This window comes from Bos indicus, chromosome 6 (assembly GCF_029378745.1).
Source record: "Bos indicus isolate NIAB-ARS_2022 breed Sahiwal x Tharparkar chromosome 6, NIAB-ARS_B.indTharparkar_mat_pri_1.0, whole genome shotgun sequence".
Taxonomy (NCBI): Eukaryota; Metazoa; Chordata; class Mammalia; order Artiodactyla; family Bovidae; genus Bos; species Bos indicus.
This window is the reverse complement of record NC_091765.1, coordinates 92,084,535-92,109,738: the sequence shown is the minus strand read 5'-3', so window position 1 is coordinate 92,109,738 and position 25,204 is coordinate 92,084,535. Positions and strand designations below refer to the sequence as shown.

Genomic DNA, 25,204 nt, shown 5'->3' with positions numbered 1-25,204 from the left:
ACATAAGCCCATCCCTGCTCCCTGAATCACGCTCTCTTGCCACATTTTCTGGACTCTGGGGCAGGGAAATTGGGCGAGATGTAAGGAAGAAAGCACTTCTCTTAGTGAAGGATGCAAATGCCTCCTCTCACAGGCACTGGTTTCACTGGCTGACTGAAGGGAGGCGCGGCAAGCCCAGGGCCCACGTTTTTCCTTCATATGTATGGTCTTTATTATCCCAGCCTTCATACAAAGCAACGATGATCGTCTTCACTTCCCAAAGGAAACAAAAGGAAAGCAGGGGGCGAAGGCAATGGGCCCAGCCCTCCCAGTAAGGGGCAGGTTGCTGACCAAGTCCTGCTCGATTGGCAGCCAGTGCCTATAACCACTGCACAGCACTGCCGTGGAAGAGGGGACTGAAAAAGGAGTCCCAGCCTCCAAATGACAGGTGACAGCAGAGGCCCTGACCCTGGTGAGGCTTCACTGGGGACCTAGGAAGCGTCACCAAAGTTGGGCTCCCAGGACCTAACCCCAAGGGAGGGCTAGAGAGCTACCTCACCCAGAGAAGCACGGAGTCGGGGTGCACACAAAGGGAGGAGGGAGCCGGTCAATCTCATTTTCCAGAGGGGAGAAAGCCTTCAAACAGGATCCTTCTTTGGTGAAAGGTGTGGTCAGTTTGGTGATGAGACTCTTGACCATAAAGGAACAGGGGTGGCAGCAAGAAGGAAGGAGCTCAGCCGGCCCACTGCAGTGAACTCTTTTCTTTTTTTTTTTTCTCAATTTAAGCATGCATATGTAGGTGCTAAGTCGATTCAGTTGTGTCCAATTCTTTGTGACGCTATGGACCATAGCCCACCAGGCTCCTCCGTCCATGAGATTCTCAAGGCAAGAATACTGGAGTGGGTTGCCATGCCCTTCTCCAGAGGATCTTCCTGACCCAGGATCAAACCTGCATTGGCAGGCGGGTTCTTTACCACTAGCGCCGCCTGGGAAGCCCTTTCTTTAAGCACAGAGGTTTATTGGGTCACACAACCAAAAGGCTAGGCCCTGACTAGATCAGGGCTTCCCAGGTGACTCAGTGGTAAAGATTCCACCTGCCAAGCAGGAGATGCCAGTTCAACCCCTGGGTGGGGAAGATCCTCTGGACAGGGAAATGGCAACCCACTCTGGTATTCTTGCCTGGAAAATACTATGGACAGAGGAGCTTGGCAGGCTACAGTCCATGGGGTTGCAGAGTCAGACACGACTGAAATCACTAAACAGCAGCAGCAGCAGCAGCAGCTGACTGGATCGGTCTGGATCCAAGGCTCAAATAAAGTCATGAGGAATCCATCTGCATCCTTGTTTCGGGGTCCCTCTGAGTCGCCTTCACTCCCAGATTGTGAGTCACCATGGAATGGTAAAGGTGGTTCACGGCTGGCAAGCTTGCAGCTGACCAGCTTTAAAAACCTCAGCTGGGGACTCCTCTGGCAGTCCAAGGATTAAGACTCCACCCTTCCATTGCAGTGGGCACAGGTTTGATCCCTGGTCTGGGAACTAAGATCCGGCTTGCTGTGAGGTATGGCAAAAAAAAGAAAAAAGAAACCCTCAGTTGAGAGAGAGTACACACCCTCTCCAGTGACAAGATCCATAACAGTCAATGTTTATACAGCAGCTTACGACACCAGTGAGGGAGAGATTGCTGTTACATCCATTTTACTGATAATAAAACTATGTCAGAGGTTAAGGCACTCGACCAGCAACTGCTAAAGCTGGGATCCAAAGTCCGGCAACCTGGCTCAGAGGCTGTGCTCGCATCCATCCACTGGGCCGCACAGCTGCTACTGGGCACATTTTTGTTTTCATTGGGTATGTTTTCCTCCACAAACATTCACTGAGTACATATCATGTGCCAAGGACCATTCCAGGCACTGGGGATACCACAAGGAACAAAATCTCTGCCATTGAGAAGTTTATCATCCAATGAGAGGAAACGAAATGAGTAACTTTATGAGTCTATGTCTCATAAATGAAAATAAAAAGGGCTGGAGACATGTAGGAAGAAAGCTGCAGTTTGTTTTTTTTTCTGTGCCATGCAGCATGCAGGATCTTAGTTCCCCGACCAAGGATTGAACCCATACCTGCTGCAGTAGAAGTGCAAGTCTTAACCACTGGAATACTAGGTAAGTCCCCTTTTTAATTTAATGTAATTTGGGGGCTGCAGCTGCAATTTTTAACTGGCTGTACAGGGGAGGCTGACATTTGAGCAAATACCTAAAGGAAGCAAGGGAACAAGTCAAAGGGTAAAACTGATTAAAATAACTTTTTTTTAACTAATTTTTTTTTAATGTAAATAATACTCAGCTGCTAGTGAAAAACAATGGTTCTCTTTCATCTTTTGCTCCTTTAAAGTCATGAGGGTGAAGAATGGAAGGTTACAAAAACATCTCACTCCAGGGACAGCTCCACGAAAGGGGATTTTCCATGTCAAAGGATTTGTTGACCTCACTCATTTATAATCAATAAATACCAATGGCTGATTCCCAAGAGACACCTTTAAGGAAAGATTCCAAAAATCCTTTCAAAATAGATAGCCAATGGGAGTTTGCTGTATGACACAGGGAACCAAAAGCTGGCGCTCTGTGACAACCTAGAAGGGTGGGAGGCGAGGGAGGTGGGAGGGGGGTAGAAGAGGGAGGGGACGTATGGATACCTGTGGCAGGTTCATGCTGATATATGGCAGAAACCATCACAATGTTGTAAGGTAATTATCCTACAATCAAAAATAAAATATTTTTTTAAAAGGCCAGAGTCACAGTCTTCATGAAAACAATGTAGCAACCCTCCCATATATAAACCATAAACACACTGATCAAGCAACCATCCCAGGGATAATTTCACACATCCTGCTTGCTAAGCCAACACAGCATCAGATAGGAGTTTGACAGCATAATGAGGAGGGAGTGGAGAAATGGCATCTTTCAAATGCACCAATGAACAGACAATCTGGCAGCAAGTGGAAAGAGTGACGGGGGGCTCTAGATCAGTGGGCCGCAGAACAAAAAGTGTTAGTGACAGAAGCAGAAGCAGAGTAAGGCTGGTCTTACGGCCCTTTACTAAGGACACACTAGGCTCCTCAAAACTGCCACATGCTAGGTAGGATGCCAGAGGTTTAACAGGACTGTGAGAAGACAGGTGGCTCAGTCGTGTCCGACTCTTTGCAACTCCATGGACTGTAGCCTCTGTCCATGGGGATTCTCCAGGCAAGAATATTGGAGTGGGTAGCCATTCCCTTCTCCAGGAGATTTTCCCGACCCAGGGATCGAACCTGGGTCTCTTGCATTGCAGGCAGGTTCTTTAACATCTGAGCCACCAGGGAAGCCTTATAGAGGAAAGAACCTTAGGGGTCATGTCTAGCCAGACAGACCCAGGGGTTCCCAGCCTTTGAAAGCTAATCACCTGCATGGGGTTTTTAGTGTTTCTAAACCTATGCTTTAAACCTCTTGCCAGGACCTTACTAGACCACATATGATCTTGAAGCACATATTATAATTAAATAAGACATAACATTATTTAATTCCTTACCATTTGGGCTTCCCAGATGACGCTAGTGGTAAAGAACCTGTCTGCCAATGCAGGAGACATTAGAGACATGGGTTTGATCCCTGAGTTGGGAAGACCCACTGGAGGAGGGCATGGCAACCCACTCAAATATTCTTGCCTGGAGAATCCCATGGACGGCGGAGCCTGGTGGGCTTCAGTCCATAGAGTTGGACGTGACCGAATCGACTGAGCACATATGCACAAGACATAACAGGTTTCTAACAGTGGAATTATCCCGAACAGGACGAAACTGCCAGGATCCTCAAAGCTCGGATGTACCATTAAGGACATGTGTAGTGACTGGCTTTCAACAACTCTTTCTAGAAACCATTTCTCTATCCCTGGGTCCCAAGAAATGGGGGACTGATGCTAAGACTATACCAAGTGTGATTTTTAAAAACCAGGGATGGATGAAATCAATAAAACAAGCTCAAGTGCTTGTTTCACTGAGGGTTTCTTTTCTTTTTTAAGAACTTTATTATTGGAGTATAATTGCTTTACAATGTTGTGTTAGCTTCTGCTGTACAACTAAAAGAATCAGCTGTATGTATACATATATTCTCTCCCTCTTTAGCCTCCCTCCTACCCCTCCTCCCATCCCACTCCTCTAGGTCATCACGGGGCACCATCTCTAGGGACCTCTAGATGTTGTCTTTGCATTGTACACCTCATTAGATAGAATGAGTTCGATGGCGTCAAGCCATCTTTCTTTCTCGGTTGGTTTCTCGGGGGCACCATCCAGAAATGGGATGTAGAGTGAACACAGCAACTGCAGTGTGATGGCTATGGTGCCACCCACTCAAAACAGTGGCCCCAACACCTGCCAGTAAAAATGAGCTCCCAGGGCGATGGCACGTGATAACAGCTTGGGCCACAGGTGTTCTCTGGAGGGCCAGACAAGTGTGCCCCTGCCCACGCCCATGTGTCACTTGATGAGCTTTTTAAGAAGCGATCGTGAGAAACAGATCCCATAGAAATGCAACAGCAAGAGCCACTGCTGGAGCAGCCATGCCCTGCAGGCCTCTCTGGGTCCTGGGAGGTCCAGAGACCTCAGCAGGGCTCTGTTTTTGCACCGTGTTGTTGTTCAGTCGCTAAGTCATGTCCGACTCTTTGTGATCTCAGGGACTGCAGCACACCAGGCTTTCCTGTCCTTCACTATCCCCTGGAGTTTGCTCCAACTTCCATCCATTGAGTTGGTGATGCCATCCAACCATCTCATCCTTTGTCGCCCCCTTTGCTGCCCCCATTCTTGAGGCTCTGCTCTACTTGTTGCCCTTCTCGATTTACTTTTTTTCTTTCTTTTGAATCACACTTGTTACATTTTACGTCTGGCGTTGTTATTATTATTATTTGGCTGTGCTGGGTCTTAGGTGTGGCATGCGGGCTTCTCTTTCGTTGTGGCACGTGGGCTTAGTTGCTCTGTGCAGCATGTGGAATCTTAGCTCCCTGACCAGGGATTGAACCTGAATCCTCTGCACCGGAAGCCAGATTTTTAACCACTGGACCCCCAGAGAGTCCGTTGATTTGCCTTGTTGATTCTCCTTCTGCTGCTATTCTCATGACCCCTTCATATCTGCGTATCTTTCTTCTCCCTCTCAGTTTCTAGCCATTCATTGTTTCTCTTTATCGCTTTGACTTACAGCTTAAACCAGTGGTTCTCAAACTTTACTGCCTATTAGAATCACGAGGGCAGCTATGAAAATGTCCAACACCAAGCTACCCTCTCTTATCAATTAACTTAGAATCTTTGGGGGAGCCAGGCATCAGTTCTTTTGGTATTAACTTCTTAGGTAATTTTAATGTGTAGTCAAGTTTGAGATGGACTATTTAAGCCATTTTTTTTGTTTTGCTTTTGGTCATGCTGCCCATTCTTTGGGATCTTAGTTCCCTGACCAGGGATTGAACTCAAGCCCCCTCCATTAGAAGCACAGACTCTTAACTACTGGACCACCAGAGAAGTCCCAACTTTAAGCCATTTTGATGCAAGGATGCAGAACTACAAATTGGCTCATATTCTAAATCAGCATCATCCAAACTTATTTGTGCTAACTAATGTGCCCACATTTAGAACTGGGAGAAAGGATTTCCACCATAACTTTTGTGTGATCTCAGCCTGAGACTTCATACCCTTTACAAAGGCTCAGACAGATACTTGAGTGCCAGTCATTACTGGTTGGGCATGGAGGGGTGACTCCTGCTTGGAATACATTTGTCAGAAGTAAGACCATGTTATCCCAGGAATGAAACATGGTCTTTTACCATCAAACCCCCTTCATAGGGAACCATACAGCATTCCTTTGTACATGGCTAGTGTTCAGTGCATAGCCTGTGAGCATATGTAACCCAATGAATAAAAATAGCAATTATCATTATGTGCCACAAGAAAAATGTCCCTTTTCTCATTACAGTAAGGGAGTCTTATTGCATACCTCTCAGGAAACCTAATAATGTGTTACATGAATTTTCCACGGAAAGGAACAACTGGTTAGGAAATCAAATACTAGATTTCTAGACAGTGACATTCAAACCTAAGACTCCAGGCAAGCCAAAAACTGCTCTGAGTCTGGTCCCAGCAGGATTGAAATACCTCCTCAAAGCATACTGAGCAAATTCCCATGATGCCAGGCCTCCTGGAAAAGTTTCTGGGGGTCGAAGGCCACTGCAGCTGCCTCCTTCCCATCTTCTCAACCACTTGCTCAAGTGGAAAAAATGCTTAGAGGGTAAGTTACCACAGTTCTCAGTTCTCCTGACTCCGCCTCTGGGGAAGCCTAGTCCTGGGTCCTCTGAGGGGATGCAAACTGTACTGTGGTTTGGGGTTTGTGTTCATGTCCCAGGTATCTGCAGCCCTTGCCCAAGTGAAAAAGCGCAGAGAGTAGAAGAGCGAAAGGACAAGTAAACTATGGGATCGGGCAGCAAGGCGAGAGGGTCATCGCAAGGGTTGGAGAGGCAGGGAGGCTGGAGCTGCGTATAAGAAGCTCAGAGCTGTCCCTACTGCCCAGGGATGTCCTCAGGAGGCACCGGTTCTTGCAATCCCCCACCTCCACAGAAGACTCAGCCACAGAGCACAGCATGAGGCCCCCTTTTATATCCTGAGAGACAATTCTTGGAACTTACAAGGGAGGAGGGAATGGCAAACCACTCCAGTATTCTCACCTGGGAAATCCCATGGACAGAGGTGTTCATGGGGTCTCAAAGAGCTGGACACGACTGAGCAACTAACACAGGCACAAGGGACAAAAATCTTTCTCATGTGGCTTCTGGGTCCAGGTGAGATAGAAGAGGCCATATTTGTTGTCGCCGAGTGCCTGGAGCTTTAAGAACAATTTTGCAACTGTCTATCAAAAGAGTACTGTTCCTGGGCATCCCTGGTTCCAGGGGTAAAGAATCTGCCTCCCAAGGCAGGGAACACAGGCTTGATCCCTGGGTCTGGGAAGATCCCACACGCCTTGGAACAGCTAAGCTCGTGTGCCGAAACAAGAGAAGCCACCACGATAAGGAACCCACACGCCGCAACTAGAGAGCAGCCCTGCGCGCCACAACTAGAGAAAGCCTGCTTGCAGCAATGAAGACCCAGTGTGGCCAAAAAATAAGTAAATAAATAAGTCAATTAATTAATTTTTTAAAAAAGATTATTGTTCCGTTTCTACTTGTCCTCAGCTCCTGCCTGTCCACCCGAGAGTTATCTTTTGACATCATGATTTTCCCTAAAGGTCACATCTTGTGCTCAAAAACACTACCTTTTCAAATTACTCAGCCTGTGCTACATACATGTGCCCATATAACCTAGCCATTTTTAAATTTCATACACCAGGAGATGAAAGACACTTGTCTCAGAGCTTCCTTCAGCAGTCTGAGGGTCCTCTTCCGTATTCAGCCTCCCACCAAGGAGCTCTGATGTGTTTCAGAATCAGAATGATTCCTACTCAAGTTCTCCAGAGAATATGGTCTTTTTCTCTGAATTCTCATTCCAAACTTGGGCCTTGTTGGTACTGTCTTTCAAACTACATTTCCTCTGAGCAAAAAGGGTATAATCAGAAATTTAAAATCCCTATGCCCTCATTTACACAAGCAAGTCAAATTAGTGCATTAAATAGGACAATCATAAGAAAATGCTTCCCTAGTGGCTCAGACAGTAAAGAATCTGCCTGCAATGCAGGAGCCCCAGGTTTTGATTCCTGGGTTGGGAAGAGCCCCTGGAGAAGAGAATGGCAACCCACTCCAGTATTCCTGCCTGGAGAATTCCATGGACAGAGGAGCCTGGGGAGCTACAGTCCACGGGGTCGAAAAGGGTTGGACACGACTCAGTGACTGACACACACAGGGAAATGCAGTCGGGGATTTCTCAGATGGTGCACTGGTTGAGGATCCACCTGCCGATGTGGGTTGACCCTGGAAGACTCCATATTACCCAGAACAACTAAGACCATTCACCACAACTATTGACCCTGTGCTTCAGAGCCTGGGAGCCACAATTAGTGAAGCCCACGTGCCTAGAGACTGCTCTGCAACAAGAGAAACCACCGCAATGAGAAGCCAGGGCAGCCAAAAATAAATAAATAAATAAATAAATTTACCAAAAAAACCCCCAGAAACTTAATCTCAGAGGGATTGATCTGAGCTCTCGGTACCATGACCAGTACACAGCAGAGCTGCGATTGGAATCCCCATGACATGGACTTCTCTTCCCGAGCTGTTTGTCATCTCATATCTGAGAACTGGCAGCTTGAGGCGGCACAGGCTGGTTTAAAGACAGCTAATATATAAGAAAAAAAAGCACACAACAGATGTTTTTCATGCTCTGGGAAAGTTTCCACCCTCTCTTCAGACTGTGTTGCTTTAAAAATAGGGATTTACATTTCAATTTGCTTTTCAAAGCTCTTAATGAACTATTTCTTTAAATTGTTTTGGTTTCAAAAAGATGTTAGGTGGTTAAGCAAAGTAAGACTAAGATGCTTTAAGAATATAGCCACTTTTTTAAGGGAAAAGAGTAAGGCAGGTGTGGGGGCAGGTAGGTGGCAAAAATGTGTGCAGAACATGAGGAGGGGATAGTGATAATATGGAAGAAAGTGTTTCTTTCTTTCTTTTTAAATAAAATGTAACCATGAGTTGGAAAAGGAACTGATTTGCAAAAATTCCTTTTTTAATAAATAGTTATTGGAACTAATTTTGTATTCTTTAGGAGGACCTTTAAAGCATGGCACTCATTACCAGATTCTTCTTACAAGATCACTGACTTGCAAATCCTTGGCGAGTTACAGTCTCACAACTCAATCCAGACATAAAAAGGTCATGGAAACCTGACACGGAGGTAGCAGGTGTGGGAGCCACCCATCCCATTCCATTCCAATTAAGTCATCCGCCCGGTTATAAAAAGAATTATGCTGCTAACCCTCAGAAATGTGGGATGGTCTGCTCTGGGAAGCGTGGGCCGAGGGTGGTGGTGAACTTAATTTCATCACCATTTTTTGTTTAGATGGAGGGAGCAGCTGTAAGGCAACAAATAGTTTTATTTCCAGAGGCTAATGGAGAGCCTCTAGCCAGCAGGGTGCACAGAGCAGTGAGACGCATTTCCTCTGAACTACCCAGGAAGTTCAAGGTCAGTGGGGAATCTAGTTTTTCCTAGATGAGTTAAAAATCAGTTTATTTGGTTTTTCTGGGTTTGTTTTTGCCTGTTTTTTGTTTTTGTTTTTGTTTTTTTTAATTTTCAACTTTTTTTTTTTAACCCTCAAAGGCTTTTATTTTACTTTTTATCTTTTGGTGGTGCCAAATGGCATCTTAATGCCCTGACCAGGGATCAAACCTGTGGCCTTGCATTGGTAGTGAGGAGCCTTAACCATTGGACCACCAGGGAAGTCCCACTGCCTGTTTTTTAAGCATCACAAATATTTCTAAGGCAAAAGGCAGCTGGGTGAAAAGCACTAGCTCACTGCTTGAGATGCCAAAAGCTCCAAAACCTACTCCTCAGAGACCTCCATGTTCCTTTAGGCTACTTGCATGTGGCCTTGGGCAAGTCCCTACACATCTTTGGAAGCAGTTCCATTATGTCTACCTCCAGGCAGCGCTGTGGGCTGAAAGGGACAAGACCCAGATTTTCACCCTGGCCCCTGCTAATTCTGATGATTCGATTCAGGACATGAATCTGAGTCCAAACACAGGGCAAGTCACGAAGCCTGGGAGTACCTGTATTTTAGACAAATGACTATTGTTTGCTTGTGTTTTACAAAGTCACTCTCCTTTCTCCTCAATCTCACTTTTCCGTAAAATGTGATCTTCTTCTACTACTCCTTCTTCTCCTCAAACATATATATTCAGTCAAATAAAAAATCAACAGTCCCAGGAGTTCCCTGGCCCAGGTTCAATCCCTGGTCAGGGAACTGAGATCCTACAGGTCACATGGTGCAAATAAAACGTTCCCTTCTAACATGTAAACTAATCAGTTCAGTTCAGTTCAGTCACTCAGTTGTGTCTGACTCTTGGTGACCCCATGGACTGCAGCACGCCAGGCTTCCCTGTCTATCACCAACTCCCAGAGCTTACTCAAACTCATGTCCATTGAGTTGGTGACACCATCCAACCATCTCATCCTCTGTTGGCTCCTTCCCAGCATCAGGGTCTTTTCTAAGGTGTCAGTTCTTTGCATCAGGTGGCCAAAGTATTGGAATTTCAGCTTCAGCATCAGTCCTTCCAATGAACATTCAGGACTGATTTCCTTTAGGATGGATTGGTTGGATCTCCTTGCAGTCCAAGGGACTCTCAAGAGTCTTCTCCAACACCACAGTTCAAAAGCATCAATTCTTCGGTGCTCAGCTTTCTTTATATTCCAACTCTCATATCCATATGTGACTACTTGAAAAACCATAGCTTTGACTAGACGGACCTTTGTTGGTAGAGTAATGTAAGCTCATAGACTAAACGAATGGGAAGGGGAGAAGCTATTCCAAATTTGCAGGGATAGCAGGAAGATTCAGGAGTGAGATTTCATTTTAAAGGGGGCTCACTATTCTCCCACCCTCTGTCTACCGTTCCAAATCATACATGCTGCCTCCTATGCCCAGAAAGGCCACTTCCCCATACATCCTTCCCATTCAATGGAACCACTGCTGCTGCTAAGTCGCTTTAGTCGTGTCCAACTCTGTGCGACCCCATGGACGGCAGCCCACCAGGCTCCCCTGTCCCTGGGATTCTCCAGGCAAGAACACTGGAGTGGGTTGCCATTTGCTTCTCCAATGCATGAAAGTGAAAAGTGAAAGTGAAGTCGCTCAGTCGTGTCCGACTCCCAGCGACCCCATGGACTGCAGCCTACTGGCTCCTCCGTCCATGGGATTTTCCAGGCAAGAGTACTGGTGTGGGGTGCCATTGCCTTCTCGTGAATGGAACCACTAATCGTGTGCTATGTTCTAGACAGTAAAATGGGCTTCTTGTAACAGGCAATTTATTGCAATACAGAAACAGACTCACAGACTTAGAGGATGAACTTATGGTTGTCAGGAGGGAAGAATGGGGAGAAGGAAAGTTAGGGACTTTGGGATGGACCACTACACACTGCTGTATTTAAAATGGATAACCAACAAGGGGTTATCCATGGATAACCAACAAGAGATAGCACAGGGAACTCAGTTCAATGTTATGTGGCAGTCTGGATGAATGAGGAGTTTGGAGGAGAATGGATACATGTATATTTATGACTGAGTCTCTCTGCTGTCCACCTGTACTGTCAAAACATTGCTAATCAGCTATACTCCAATACAAAATAAAAAGTTTAATAATAATTTTAAAAAAGACATTGCTGCTGCTGCTGCTGCTAAGTCGCTTCAGTCGTGTCTGACTCTGTGCGACCCCATAGATGGCAGCCCACCAGGCTCCCCCATCCCTGGGATTCTCCAGGCAAGAACACTGGAGTAGGTTGCCATTTCCTTCTCCAAAAAAGACATTGGGAGGCAGCAAAAATATATATATAAAAAAGAGGCAATTTATTTCACAAATACACAATTTCTTTTCAAGTGTTCATTCTTCAATCACCAACACTATATAGTGAATGTACATATTTCTCACTTAATTCTCACTACAATCCTTTAAGGTGAGAATCAAATGAATTAAATGACTTGTTTTCCAGGCAGCATCAAGCCTGCGTCACCATCTCACATGTCCTTTCTCCTAGAAAGGATGCATTCTACTTCCCAATGGCTTACATGAGCCTTGCAAAAAAATTATAAAACGTTTACCATGAAAAATACCCCCAAAACTTTTCTTTGCCAAACCAACCATGGATACCAAACTTAGGAGTAGGATAATATTTGGCAAAGTTAGCACCTTAATGCAGAAGTTTGGGAGGTTGGATCTGCCAAGAAAAATGGGGGTTGGGGGACATTCTACTGAGGTTACAAATCCACTGGTTACAAGGCCTTTCTAAGGATCTGATTCAGGACAGGAATCAGAGTTCCAACTCAGGGTGAAAACACGAGATTAGATGCATCCCCAGCAGTTAACCTTAACAGTTTGTTCTGAAAGGGAAATGTAGCCTCTGATTTTTTAAATTTAAAATGTAGGTGATCTGCAAACAGCAGTGAGTACTCCCTGTGCTGAAAGCACCTTGCATCTCTCCAGGGGTTTAAATGAAACTGGAAGACTCCTTCTTCTGTCTTTGCTTTCCATTCATTCTAAACGTTAGTGGCTCTAGGACGTGCATCACACCTATCTGCCAAATAAAGTCTCCGTTGGTTTTAGAGAGGGTCTTGAGTACTGACTCTTATTTGCGTACCTGTCTGCTTTCCTAATTTACATCCTTTGTACTGTCCTTCCTTCTTCAGTTTCCCTTCAACTGTTTGTTTTCCTTTTCGAAGGTCTTTTCTTTGGCTCACTTCACATTGCATCATTTCTTCTCCATTTATCCACCACTAGCTGCAGACCTCTGTGTACTCAGCAGCAGACACATTCTCTGTCCTAGAACATCTGTGTCACCCCGTCACTCCCTCCTCCCAGAGGACTAAACCCTGGCTTCTTTATGGGTCAGCAGATCTCCTAAGGCCACTGACCCACAACTCACTTGAAACTCTGCATTTCTCTTGTCACTGTAGCCTTTTAAGAAGGTGTTTTTACTTTTGATTGTTTCTGGTCACTGGGTAAGACACTCTCAAAACTTATATAAACATCACTCCCCTGATCTGCATTCTTGACATATTTATGATAGATGAGGAAGCCTGCCAACCTGAGGTGTTGCCCTTGTCCACCCAAAACTAACTTTAAGAGAAAAGGAGGTAGGTAGAGATGGAAATGCCGATAAATATACATTTTCACTTACACAAATGATTTCTCCAGGAAACAGATTCCCTGATCACGTTTCCTGGAAGCCATATAGATCTTTTTTCAAAAATACAAAGATCACTTAGGAAAAAAAGGAAAGCTAGTCAATAAAATGGGCTTCCTGGGTAGCTCAAATGGTAAAGAATCTGTCTGCAATGCCGGAGGCCTGGATTCGATCCCTATGTTGGGAGGATCCCCTGGAGAAGGAAATAGCAACCCACTCCAGTATTCTTGCCTGGAGAATTCCATGGACAGAGGAGACTGGTGAGCTACAATCCATGGGATTGTAGAGTCAGACACAAGTAAATGAAATATCACAAGTTTCTCTGTCAGAATCAAGTGAGAGGAGATGACATTTCTGGACATGACATGTGCCAAGATATAAAGGTAAGACCTCAGGAAAGCAACAGCTCTACTAAATACAAAGCCAGATTAATCCAGAGTATAAGGGCGTCTACCCAGTTCTCTGCAATGTAGGGGCGGAATGTCCATCCACGTCTACTAGAGCACATTCATAAATCCCCATCTCTATGTATGTGCTTCCTTGAGAGCTCAGTTGGTAAAGATGTATGAGGAGTAAAGACTACCTTCTTTCGGAGAGTTCAACTTTAAAAACCAACACATAATAGATGAGATAAGACATATTCAAAAGGCATCTTAGAGACAAAATGTTTCCCACAGCAAAAGCACAGAGTGCAAGGACTCTTTAGTAACCTTATCGATCCCATTAACATATCTAAAGAAAGAATGTGTCAATCAGAAAGGGGATTGGGAGCGGAGGGCAGAGAAGTCACGAGATGGGAGAAGAGCGCTTTGGCAGAATGCTTCCCTGCTGTCCAGAGGGGAAAGGGCCCTGATTCAGCAGCTCGGGCATCTGGCCCGCATGGCAGATGCGTTCCTCGTGGAAAGATGGGCCACCTGGCCAACAGCGGGGAGGCCAGCACATTCTGGCGCCTCAGACCCACTCTTCAGCCTGAGATCAGCATGCAACCTCCTGACCTAGTTATGGCCAGACTTCCTATTTCATTTTCCTGTGGTGATAAAGTATACTGATTCTTGGTCACCTTGGGATATTTATTCCACTTAGAGTTGTGTTCTTCAAAATGAGCTAATGTGTTGACATTCTGGTGTATGTCTTTCAATGATGTGAATTAACATTCCTAAATTCCACGAGAGGGTGAGGGTGGGCTTCTTGATAACCAGGCACCCAGCATGTTCGGTAATAGGACAATAATCCATATCACCGCTGGCCTCTAACCTAATTCAGAAGAATAATGAGCAAACAGTGCACATTTTCTATGTACTTAGATTTTGTACATTAAATCTTCACAATTCCCTTGTGAGGCAGGAATTATTATTTCCTATTATTACTTTATAAAAGAGAGCCTGAGGTCACACAATTTGCAAACGACAAAGCCTGATTTCAATCCCACGACTGTCTGTTGCCTGTTCCACTAGACAAAATAATTCAAACCTCGTGTCACCATCAACTAGAAGGCATAACCGGAAGCCAGCATGACTACTGTTCACAGCAGGAAACAAGACAACCCTCTGCAGAGGTTAATCGATAACCAGAGTCCTGTCAAAACATTCTGAGTGTGGATTCCGCCATCAATCCTCAACAGATATATGCTAGGGCTCTCAAACTGGCTTTGGGTTCCAATGTCAAAGTGAGTTCAAGGCTTTCAACACTCTCTGGACATATGGAATAGGCCAATGGTTCTGAACCTTCCTACCCATCTATTTGAGAAATCGGCCACCGTGTTCGGAATGAATGCTTGCTTTACTCAAATACTGACCTACAAATAGTGCCTAGAGTTGGCCAAAAATAATAAAAATAATAGCAGCAGCATCTGTTGTTACCATGTAGAGTATTTCATTATGTTGCTCTAATCACTTTGTAAAGTAGCTATTTTAATCCCGATTTAAAAATAAGGAAACTGAATCTTCAACCAGGCTAAGTAATTTCCCAAGATCACATGGGTAGAAGATGACAGCCCTAGAGTTTGAACCCAGGTCTGATCTGACTCTGGCGCCTATGCTTTGAGCCACGTTGCGTCACTGTCCACCAGAGAAGCAAGGTCTAGTTAGAAGGCCCTGAAGAGAAACCAGACCCAGCCCAGCACACTGCAGAGAGTCACTGGAGCCTGGGGACACAGTGGGACCACACCCACAGCTGTTATTTTTTTGTGGTTGGGAAGAGCTGCTTTTCTCCTCAGCACAGCCTCAGACAGTGAACTTAGAGGAATAAATGAATGCAGGAGTGAATGGAACTCTAGGACAGCGGTCCCCAACCTTCCTGGAACCAGGGACCAATTTCGTGGAAGACAATTTTTCCATGGACCAGGGATGGAGAAATGGTTTGGGGATGATTCAAGTGCACTACATTTACTGTGCACTTTATTTCTAATCTGGGCTTCCCTTATAGCTTAGTTGGTAAAGAATCCGCCTGCAATGTGGAGACTCCGGTTCGATTCCTGGGTAGGGAAGATGTGCTGGAGAAGAGATAGGCTACCCTCTCCAGTATTCTTGGGCTTCTCTTGTGGCTCAGCTGGTAAAGAATCCACCTGCAATGCAAGAAACCTGGGTTTGAACCCTGGGTTGGGAAGATCCCCTGGAGAAAGGAAAGGCTACCCACTCCAGTATTCTGGCCTAGAGACTTCCATGGACTGTATAGTCCAAGAGGTTGCAAAGGGTTGGACACGACTGAGCGACTTTCACTTTCTTTCTAATCTTATGCCTCCACTGACTGTTCAGAAGCCCAGGGATTGTAGGCCTCTGACTTAAGAAACTATGTGAGGCCTGATGAGAAGACCAGCTTACTGTTGACATCTTAAAAATGGCATGGCTTGATTAATGACTCCTGAAGTTCCAGCCAACTTAAACATCCTTAAATATTATAACATTTAGTTGCCATGTGAGGTAGCCAAAACCTGATTAATGAAGAAATACCTAAATGTGTAAGCCCAGGACTTAGTAGGTCAGAGTAATAAGGCTCAAGTGGCCTGGTGAAGTGGGACCAGAGCATCTAGACTCCTCTGTGGCTCGTCCACTTACCAGCCTTCAGTGACCTGCTTAACCATCTTGCCTATACAATGAGGATAATGATAGCTATCTCACCAGATTCTGCACAGACTAAATGAACATAGTTATATATGTTAATGTAAAACATCTCCAGCAATGCTTGGTTTGACATAATGATTGCAAAAAATGTTTTAACTTCCTTCCACAGGTAATTCCCTCCACTAAGAGGTGTTCTCCTGGAGCTAGGAAGCTTCTAACTTTAAGGCATCATAAACCAATCACAAGGCAAACCTTTTCCAACAAAGGAATCACTATCACAATCAGAGAAACGAAACAAATCAAAGCAGGAATTCACTTGTTTTGATGACATCCTCTACCCCTGGGGGTAGGTCAGGTAAGTGGAATGCTCTCCAAGTCTCCAAGCCTGGGGCTGTCTCTGGTCCCACAGGGAGGCAACACCTCATAGAACTCTGACCACATCGGGGATCAGGGTCACTTTCCATCAAGCCCAGAAGTGTGGAAAGTACCGTGAACTCTGCCAAGCCAACACCTGCTGGGAAAACTAGGGTTTCACAAGACAGACATATCTAAAATGTCTTCACAGGCCACAAGATGGGCAAGAAAAAAGGAAAGTTACGTGGTGATGGGGGGGGTGAGGTACCAGGTTTAAAGAATAGGCTCTTTACGGGAGGAGGAGGCGCAGGAGGAACCTGGCGCCCACCCGTCCTGCCTACCTGCGCACCACCAGCCGCAGAGTCTTGTAGGATCCTTTCACCAAGGAAACGGCCTCCCTCCGGGAGCTGCTCAGTGCCACCTCGTTGATGTTCACAACCTCGTCCCCAGCCCGAAGTCTGGAGCTCACCAGGTCCGCTTTGCCCCCTTCTTTGATCTGCTTAGAGAGAGGAGGATCCACAGGTGAGCAGCCTGTTTCCCGCAGAGCCCGCCCACTGCCTGTGGCCACGCCCACTCCCACCGTTTGCATCCAGAAGGCAGGGATGACCTCCTGTCTCCACACCTTCCAGCACCCAGCACCCAGCCTGCCACAGAGGGCATTCAGAAACAGAGTGAAGGGCTGAAAGAACTCGATTTCCACCCAAAAGCCACTCACGACCTCCATCTTCAGCACCCCCTCCAAGTCCCTCAAAGCAACTATTTTATTCCTTTAGAAGAAGTTGACTTCTTCTTACCTCATTTTTTTTTTTGGGGGGGGGGGGTTGTCTAAAATTAATAAATAATAAAATAAATAAATAAAATAATAAAATAGCCCTCTTCTGCTATTTGGGGGCTTCCCAGGTGGGGCTAGTGGTAAAGAACCTGCCTGCCAATGCAAGAGATGTAAAAGACACAGGTTCCATCCCTGGGTGGGAAGATCCCCTGGAGGAGGAATAGCAACCCACCCCAGTATTCTTGCCTGGAGAATCCCATGAACAGAGGAGCCTGGAGGGCTACGGTCCATGGGGTCGCAAAGAGTCAGACACGACTGTAGTGACTTAGTGCACGCACACAAAATTATAACTCACTGGATAAATAAGCGGTGGTGGATCCAGACAATGAAATATTATTTAGCACTAAAAAGAAATGAACTCACAAGCCATGAAAAGGCATGGAAGAACTTTCAATGCATGTTAATAAGTGAAAGAAGCCAATATCAAAAGGTTACGTGTGGGATGATTCTAACTCTATGACATTCTGGAAAAGACAAAATTATGGAAACAATAGATCAGTAGTTAGATAGACAGGCAGAATAGACAGAGCACATAGGATATTTAGAACGTGAAACTATTCTGTGTGATACTATAAGGTGGGATACATGACATTATACCCAAGACTGTACAACACCAAGAGTGAGTCCTAACATCAACTATGGACTTTGGGTGATAAGGATGTGTCATTGTAGGTTCATCACTCGTAACACATGTACCACTGTAACAAGGAGATTGGCAATGGGAGAGGTTATGCAAGCAATCAAGGAGGGGGGATACATGGAAGCTCTCTCTACTTTCTGCTCAACTTTGCTGTGAATTTTAAAACTGATGGAATTCTCCAGGCCAGAACACTGGAGTGGGTAGCCGTTCCCTTCTCCAGGATATCTTCCCAACCCAGGGATGGAACCCAGGTCTCCCACATTGCAGGTAGATTCTTTACCAGCTGAGTCACCAGGGAAGCCCAAACAGAAAATTACCTCACTGCAGCCACTGAGTTAACACGTGTAGTGTTACTCAATCAGTTGTGTTTGACTCTCTTTGAGACCCCATGGACTGTAGCCCACCAGGTTACTCTGTCCATGGAATTCTCCAGGCAAGAATACTGCAGTGGGTTGCCATTCCCTTCTCCAGGGGATCTTCCCAACCCAGGGATCAAACCCAGGTCTCCTGCATTGCAGACAGACTCCTTACCATCTGAGCCACCAGGGAAGCATTTTTTATAAAATAAATGAAGTCTGCTAAGAATCCTAATTCATTCAACAAAGTGATTCAACATTTGCTTTATGCCAGAAGTTGTTCCAGGAGCTAAGGCTTTAACAGTGGGCAAAACATACAGAAACTCTTTCTCTTCTGGTGCTTAAGGCAGAGGCAGAAAGCAAACACTAAACAGAGTAAACAAGTAAATGATGTTAGAAGTTGATGAAGCTGTCTTCCCTGGTGGTCCAGGGGTTAAGAATCTGCCTGCCAATGAAGAAGACACAGGTTTGATCCCAGGTCTAGGTCCAGGAAGATTCCACATACCTTATAGATATGCTTGAAGTACCCCACTCCAATACTCTTGCCTGGAAAATCCCATGGGTGGAGGAGCCTGGTGGGCTGCAGTCCATGGGGTCGCTAAGAGTCGGACATGACTGAGTAACTTCACTTTCACTTTTCACTTTCATGCATTGGAGAAGGAAATGGCAACCCACTCCAGTGTTCTTGCCTGGAGAATCCCAGGGATGGGGGAGCCTGGTGGGCTGCCGCCTATGGGGTCCCGCAGAGTCGGACACAACTGAAGTGACTTAGCAGCAGCAGCAGCTGGCTAATAAGTGTTCTGTGCATGTTTAAGGTGGGCTAAGCTAAGTTCACAATAAACTGTGGAAAATTCTGAAAGAGATGGGAATACCAGACACCTGACCTGCCTCTTGAGAAACCTATATGCAGGTCAGGAAACAACAGTTAGAACTGGACATGGAACAACAAACTGGTTCCAAATAGGAAAAGAAGTACGTCAAGGCTGTATATTGTCACCCTGCTTATTTAACTTATATGCAGAGTACATCATGAGAAACACTGGGCTGGAAGAAGCACAAGTTGGAATCAAGATTGCCGGGAGAAATATCAATAACCTCAGATATGCCGATGACACCACCCTTATGGCAGAAAGTGAAGAGGAACTAAAAAGCCTCTTGATGAAAATGAAAGAGGAGAGTGAAAAAGAGTTGGCTTAAAGCTCAACATTCAGAAAACGAAGATCATGGCATCTGGTCCCATCACTTCATGGGAAATAGATGGAGAAACAGTGGAAACAGTGGCAGACTTTATTTTTGGGGGCTCTAAAATCACTGCAGATGGTGATTGCAGCCATGAAATTAAAAGACACTTACTCCTTGGAAGAAAAGTTATGACCAATCTAGAAAGCATATTGAAAAGCAGAGACATTACTTTGCCAACAAAGGTCTGTCTAGTCAAGGCTATGGTTTTTCCAGTGGTCATGTATGGATGTGAGAGTTGGACTGTGAAGAAAGCTGAGCGCCCAAGAATTGATGCTTTTGAACTGTGGTGTTGGAGAAGACTCTTGAGAGTCCCTTGGACTGCAAGGAGATATAACCAGTCCATCCTAAAGGAGACCAGTCCTGGGTGTTCATTGGAAAGACTGATGCTGAAGCTGAAACTCCAGTACTTTGGCCACCTCATGCGAAGAGCTGACCCATTGGAAAAGACCCTGATGCGGGGAGGGATTGGGGACAACAGGAGATGGGGAGAAGGGGACAACAGAGGATGAGATGGCTGGATGGCATCACCGAGTCAATGAACATGAGTTTGGGTAAACTCCAGGAGTTGGTGATGGACAGGGAGGCCTGGCGTGCTGCGATTCATGGGGTCACAAAGAGTTGGACACGACTGAGCAACTGAACTGAACTGAACTGAAGCTAAGTTCAGTAGGTTAGATGTATCAAATGTATTTTCGACTTAATGATATTGTCAACTTACAATGAGGGTATTGGGATATAACCTTATTGTAAGTCGATGAAGACCTGTATATATATGTGTGTGTGTGTGTATTTTTTCTTTTCACAAAAATGACATTATGCTACACCCACCCCCTCGACCATCTTTTGGCTTTTAACAGAGAGCCATTAAACTGAGGTGATTAAGAGTTTGAGGCGTCAAACAGGTAACTTAGGTAAGAGAAAGTCACTTATTCTCTGGATTCTTCAGACTCCCACGTTAAACAGGAGACAGCAATAGCAGTAGTGCAGGGAGGATGAATGAGATAAGCCACCTGAATTGGTGAACACGGTTCCAGCTCCCAGATTATGGTAAGATTTTATAAGTAGTAGCCATTGTTTTCAAAAGTCATATATATCATGAAGATACTTCCTTTTATAGCAGATCCTACGATAACATCTTGGTACAATTCATTTAGCCATCCTTTCTTGTTGGTCATTTCCCCCTGCCTTTCTACCCTTTTCATCCCACTAAACTTCCCCGCCAACCTCTTGAAGATTCACTTTCCCCTCAAACATACTAGGCACACCCTAACCTCAAGCCGTACCCGAGTGGCTCAGTTACCCTCTACCTGGATCACTCCCCACTGCTCACAGCACCAGGGTCACCTATGAAAACTGCAGTATTCCCTCATGGTTAAGAGCTGGGGCTCTGGAGCCAGATAGTCTGGCTCTGAGGCTTCCCAGCTGTGTGACTTTGAGCAGTTTATTTAACCTTACGGTGCCTCAGTTTCCTCTTCTGTAAGGTGATAGGGTTTACCACAGAGTCTGTCATGAGGATCAAGTGAGTTCATCAAGAAAAGGGCTTGGCACATACTGTGTGTGTGTTAGTCTCTCAGTCGTGTCTGACTCTTTGCGTCTCCATGGACTGTAGCCCATCAGACTCTTCTGTCCCTGAAATTCTCCAGGCAAGAATACTGGAGTGGGTTGCCATGCCCTCTTCCAGGAGATCTCCCCAACCCAGGGGTTCAATAGGATGTATTCAATAAAGTTGATGTCTATCAACTATCCATCCTTTGAGGCCAAGTTTAAATCCCATCTCCTCTAAGCCTTTTCTAATCTCTCATAAATATCCCCTGACTCTCTTGCACCTGCAATCTGTCCTTTAAGAAGTGTCCCCTCACCCGCCCCCCGCCGCATTGTGGGGGAACCAAATGAATAAAATACTACATAAACTGTGAAATGACATTACAGCAATAATAAACTAAATAGATAATTTACCAGATAGATAGTTTATTATTGTTATACTACTTGAACACAATGTTTGTGGTTATCACACTCTGTCTTTTAGCACAGCTATTTAAGTCTGTGCCTGTTCCCTGCCCACAGTCCCAGCTCATCCCCAGCTTGGGCTGTGAACTCTGCAGAGAGGAACTGACTCCATCTTTACTTAGCCCAGAATGCCTCCCCAGGGGTTTGCACACAGGACCTCCTCGTGCTGGTTCATTCATTCAGCCAAGATTCACGGAGTATCTACTGTGTGCCAGGTATGGGGCTAAAAGCTGAGGGGACAATGATGAACACCACAGGCACAACAGCCCTATTTAAGTCCCAGTTTGTAGAATTAAATCTCCTCTCTGCTGCTCTACTATTTGCCAATATTTTCAGTAAGATGAGAATGAAATGAGGCCTAGGAAATAACCGATTTCTTATATTAAAAAGGAAGTCAAGAAAAGCTCATTTGTACAGTTGATATGATGTTTTTCTCATGACTGATTTAAGGTGAAAGTAAACGTTACCAGAAAGAATGGCCTAAAGAGTTTCATTGTTGTTCACTGTTCTGATAAACTATTTCTATAACCCTTTGTATTTAAAGAGTTTCTCATAATCTCTTGACTTTGAACAGAGCTTTGAGGCTTAAAGTGCTTACTTTTAAAAAAATGTATGTTTTTTAATTGAAGGATAATTGCTTTATAGAATTTTGCTTGCTTTAAAAAAGTTAGAAAAGATAATTATGTATAAAACTGAAAAAAGTTGGGGCTGGGATGATTTTTTGGAATGGTATGGCTTCTCAGGTGGCTCAGATGGTAACAGAATCCACCTGCAATACAGGAGACATAAGAGACGCGAGTTCAATGCCTGGCTTGAGAAGATCCCCTAGAGAAGGAAATGGCAACCCACTCCAGTTTTCTTGCTTGGGAAATCTCATGTACAAAAGAGCCTGGCAGGCTACAGTCCATGTGGTTGCAAAGAGTTGGACATGACTGAGGGACTAACGCTTTCATTTTCACTTCTTTTACCAACCATTAGTTGGGTACTTGTTTTGATTCTCAAATCTCTCTAGACTCTCTGATTGATTCATGCTCTCTTCAGATTTCCTCACTGGAGATGACTTTTAGACCTTTCCTCTAACACTAATCTTTTGCATAAGCCTTCACCCTATATTTTCAGTTTCTTTTTTCCTCTTCCTCGTTTTTCCTCCAAATACCCCTCCTCCATCATGAAACTGCCTTATCAACCCAGATAGAATCTCTCTCTTTCTCCTCCACACCATTTCTGCCTGCCTGGAGACAAGCCACAGCTCTGCCTTTGTCATAGGTATTTCTGGCCATGCTCTGTCCCCTCTTCTGGGTTTTAAACTCCTGGAAGTCAGAAACTTCTGTTCACAGATATTTTTTGAGCATGTACCAAGAGTCAGGCACTGTTCTAGGCCTGGGGAAAAGTTAAGGAAAGAAGCGTACTTTATGTTCTCCTTTCCTGGAGTTTACATTTTAGCATATTCTTTCCTTTTGTTAATTGAAGTATAATTGTTTTGCAATATTGAGTTAGTTTCTGCTGTACAAGGCAGTGAATCAGCTATATGTCTACATATATCCACACTGTCCCTCCCACCTCTCCCCCATCCCACCCCTCTAGGTCATCACAGAGCACCGAGCTGAGTTCCCTGTGCTGTACAGCAGGCTCTCACTAGTTATCAATTTTGCACATGGCTGTGTATATATATCAACCCTAATCTCCCAATTTTTCCCACCCTCCTCCTCCCCCCCACCCCATGTCCACTTGTCTGTTCGCCACGTCTGTGTCTCTATTTCTGCCCTGCAAATAGGTTCATTTTACCACTTTTCTATATTCCACGTTATATGCATTCATGTACAATATTTGTTTTTCTCTGACTTGCTTCACTCTATACGACAGGCTCTAGGTCCATTCAGTTTTTAATATAGTTCATATCTTTGCATTAAAAGCCTGATGCCTGCACGGAGGCAGTTCAGAGGACATGGTAATAATGGTGGTTCAGTCACTAAGTCGTGTCTTGAGACCCCGTGGACTGTAGCCCTCCAGGCTCCTCCGTCCATGGGATTTCCCAGGCAAGAATACTGGAGTGGGTTGCCATTGCCTTCTCCAGAGGATCTTCCCAATCCAGGCATCAAACCCAGGCTTCCTGCATTGCAGGCAGATTCTTTCCTGCTGAGCCACCAGAAAAGCCCCTTCAGAGAACATATAGTGACCCAAACAAGGCTGAGTTCTTTCTGTTCTTTGGGTGCTTCAATTCATCTATGTACTTAACTCTCCCTGGAAGGTCAGGCAGTTTGCAGTGAGTCAATGGAGTTCAGGAAGTTCTGCTTGATGCAAGGATTCACCCAGGGGTTCTATTCCAAAAAAAAAAAAATCAAGTCCCAATCGGTCCAAGTGAGGCTGGAATTGAGCCAGCTGGGCACGAAATACAGACCCCTCATCTAATGCCTTTTGACTAACCACATTAAGGACTGCCATCTCAGTCTGTGGATTACCTGGGACCCCCATGTTCCCCTCTTCCTCGTCTGCTACTGGTTCTGCCACCTTCCTATTTGGTAGCATCAGAGTCAGTGGATATTCTACCTGTTGGTCACTCAGGTAGTAAGTCTGATTGCCAAGGAAGTGGAAACTATTGGCCAAGACAAGACTGAATTACCTTAATCAATATGATTGACTCCATTTATTATCACAAATGAGAAATTGAGATACTGAGATGCATTTTCTGATGCACTAACAACGTAATTGATTTCTAATCTACTGAGGCTGACTAAATGCATAAATCTTACATTTATATCAATTAGTCACAGTATTTTTTCAGGTATGTAAAAAACAAAACCTTATTTTTATAGAGTTCAATTTCTATGTCAGATACTAACTTCTGGGGGAAAGTCAGTCATTTCTATCATTTTTTTGTGCATTTTGGTTAAAACCCATCCTATTCAAAACTTCTCTCCTCCCTGTATTTTTTTCAGGATGTGGCAACTGGTTCAAGGGAAGATCACGGTCACCTGATGTTGGTGGACAGCCTGGCCTATTTTTTTAATTATTATTAAAGTAGAGTGGTTGATAACATATTATTAAAGTATGTTGTCCAAGCTCTGCTGGACAGCAAAATGACTCAGTTACACACACATATACATTCTTTCTTTATTGTCTCATCGATTACGGTTTGTTGTAGGATATTGAATATAGTTCCCTGTGCTACACAGTAGGACCTTGTTGTCATACTGTTTATCTAAAATCATTATTATGACTTTCTAAAAAAACTTATATTTACAAAAGGTTTAACAATAATTCTCTTGAACTATTCATCAAAGAGGATTATACTTCTAACCTCATGCCCTGCTGATACTGTCTGTCAGCAAGACTCAGTGAAAGATGAAGCTTATTATTTTAAACCCTTGGACCAATACTGGAGCAGCTGAAGAGGTCACTGGCGTTGTTTGTTCAATTTCACCTGCAGAGACTTTACTTATTCCAAGAATGTGATGGTCAACAAGTTAAATGACTTCAGATAATGTACCTTGTACAACTGGGTGGGAAATCCCTAAGCTAACAAGGGGAGAAGGCGATTATACATCTGGAAAATTAGAAGGCTTCTTCCCTTCTCAAATTCTAAATGCATCCACACCTTTAGGATTAAACTAACTTTCCTCCTATGACCATGTAAGGAGTTGGTTTTTTAAACATTTATAGTCTTTTACATTTCAATACATTTAGCTCCTGACATAGTGCCAATCAGGGCTTCCCAGGTGGCACGAGAGGTAAAGAATCTGCCTGCCAATGCAAGAGACAAAAGAGACTTGTGTTCGATCCCTGGGTCAAGAAGATCTCCTGGAGGAGAGCATGGCAACCCATTCCAGTATTCTTGCCTAGAGAATCCCA

At 44.7% G+C, this 25,204-nt stretch overlaps 1 protein-coding gene and 1 long non-coding RNA gene across 4 annotated transcripts in view; one reads left to right on the top strand and one right to left on the bottom strand.

The window, feature by feature from the left end:
- Nucleotides 1–25,204, bottom strand: part of SHROOM3 (shroom family member 3) — a 331,372-nt gene that overhangs the window by 199,642 nt on the left and 106,526 nt on the right. For 2 of the 3 annotated variants that reach the window (XM_070791627.1, XM_070791629.1), the window contains exon 2: nucleotides 16,620–16,774. In XM_070791627.1, coding sequence (XP_070647728.1) covers nucleotides 16,620–16,774 — 155 coding nt within the window. Of the gene's footprint in view, nucleotides 1–16,619; nucleotides 17,018–25,204 lie in introns of those variants that run through there. The other variant, XM_019962963.2, reaches the window with a different exon arrangement.
- Nucleotides 1,776–24,978, top strand: LOC109560604 (uncharacterized). The gene is made up of 3 exons (XR_002180951.2): nucleotides 1,776–2,141; nucleotides 16,094–16,279; nucleotides 24,292–24,978. It is a non-coding gene; the product is annotated as an uncharacterized lncRNA (long non-coding RNA).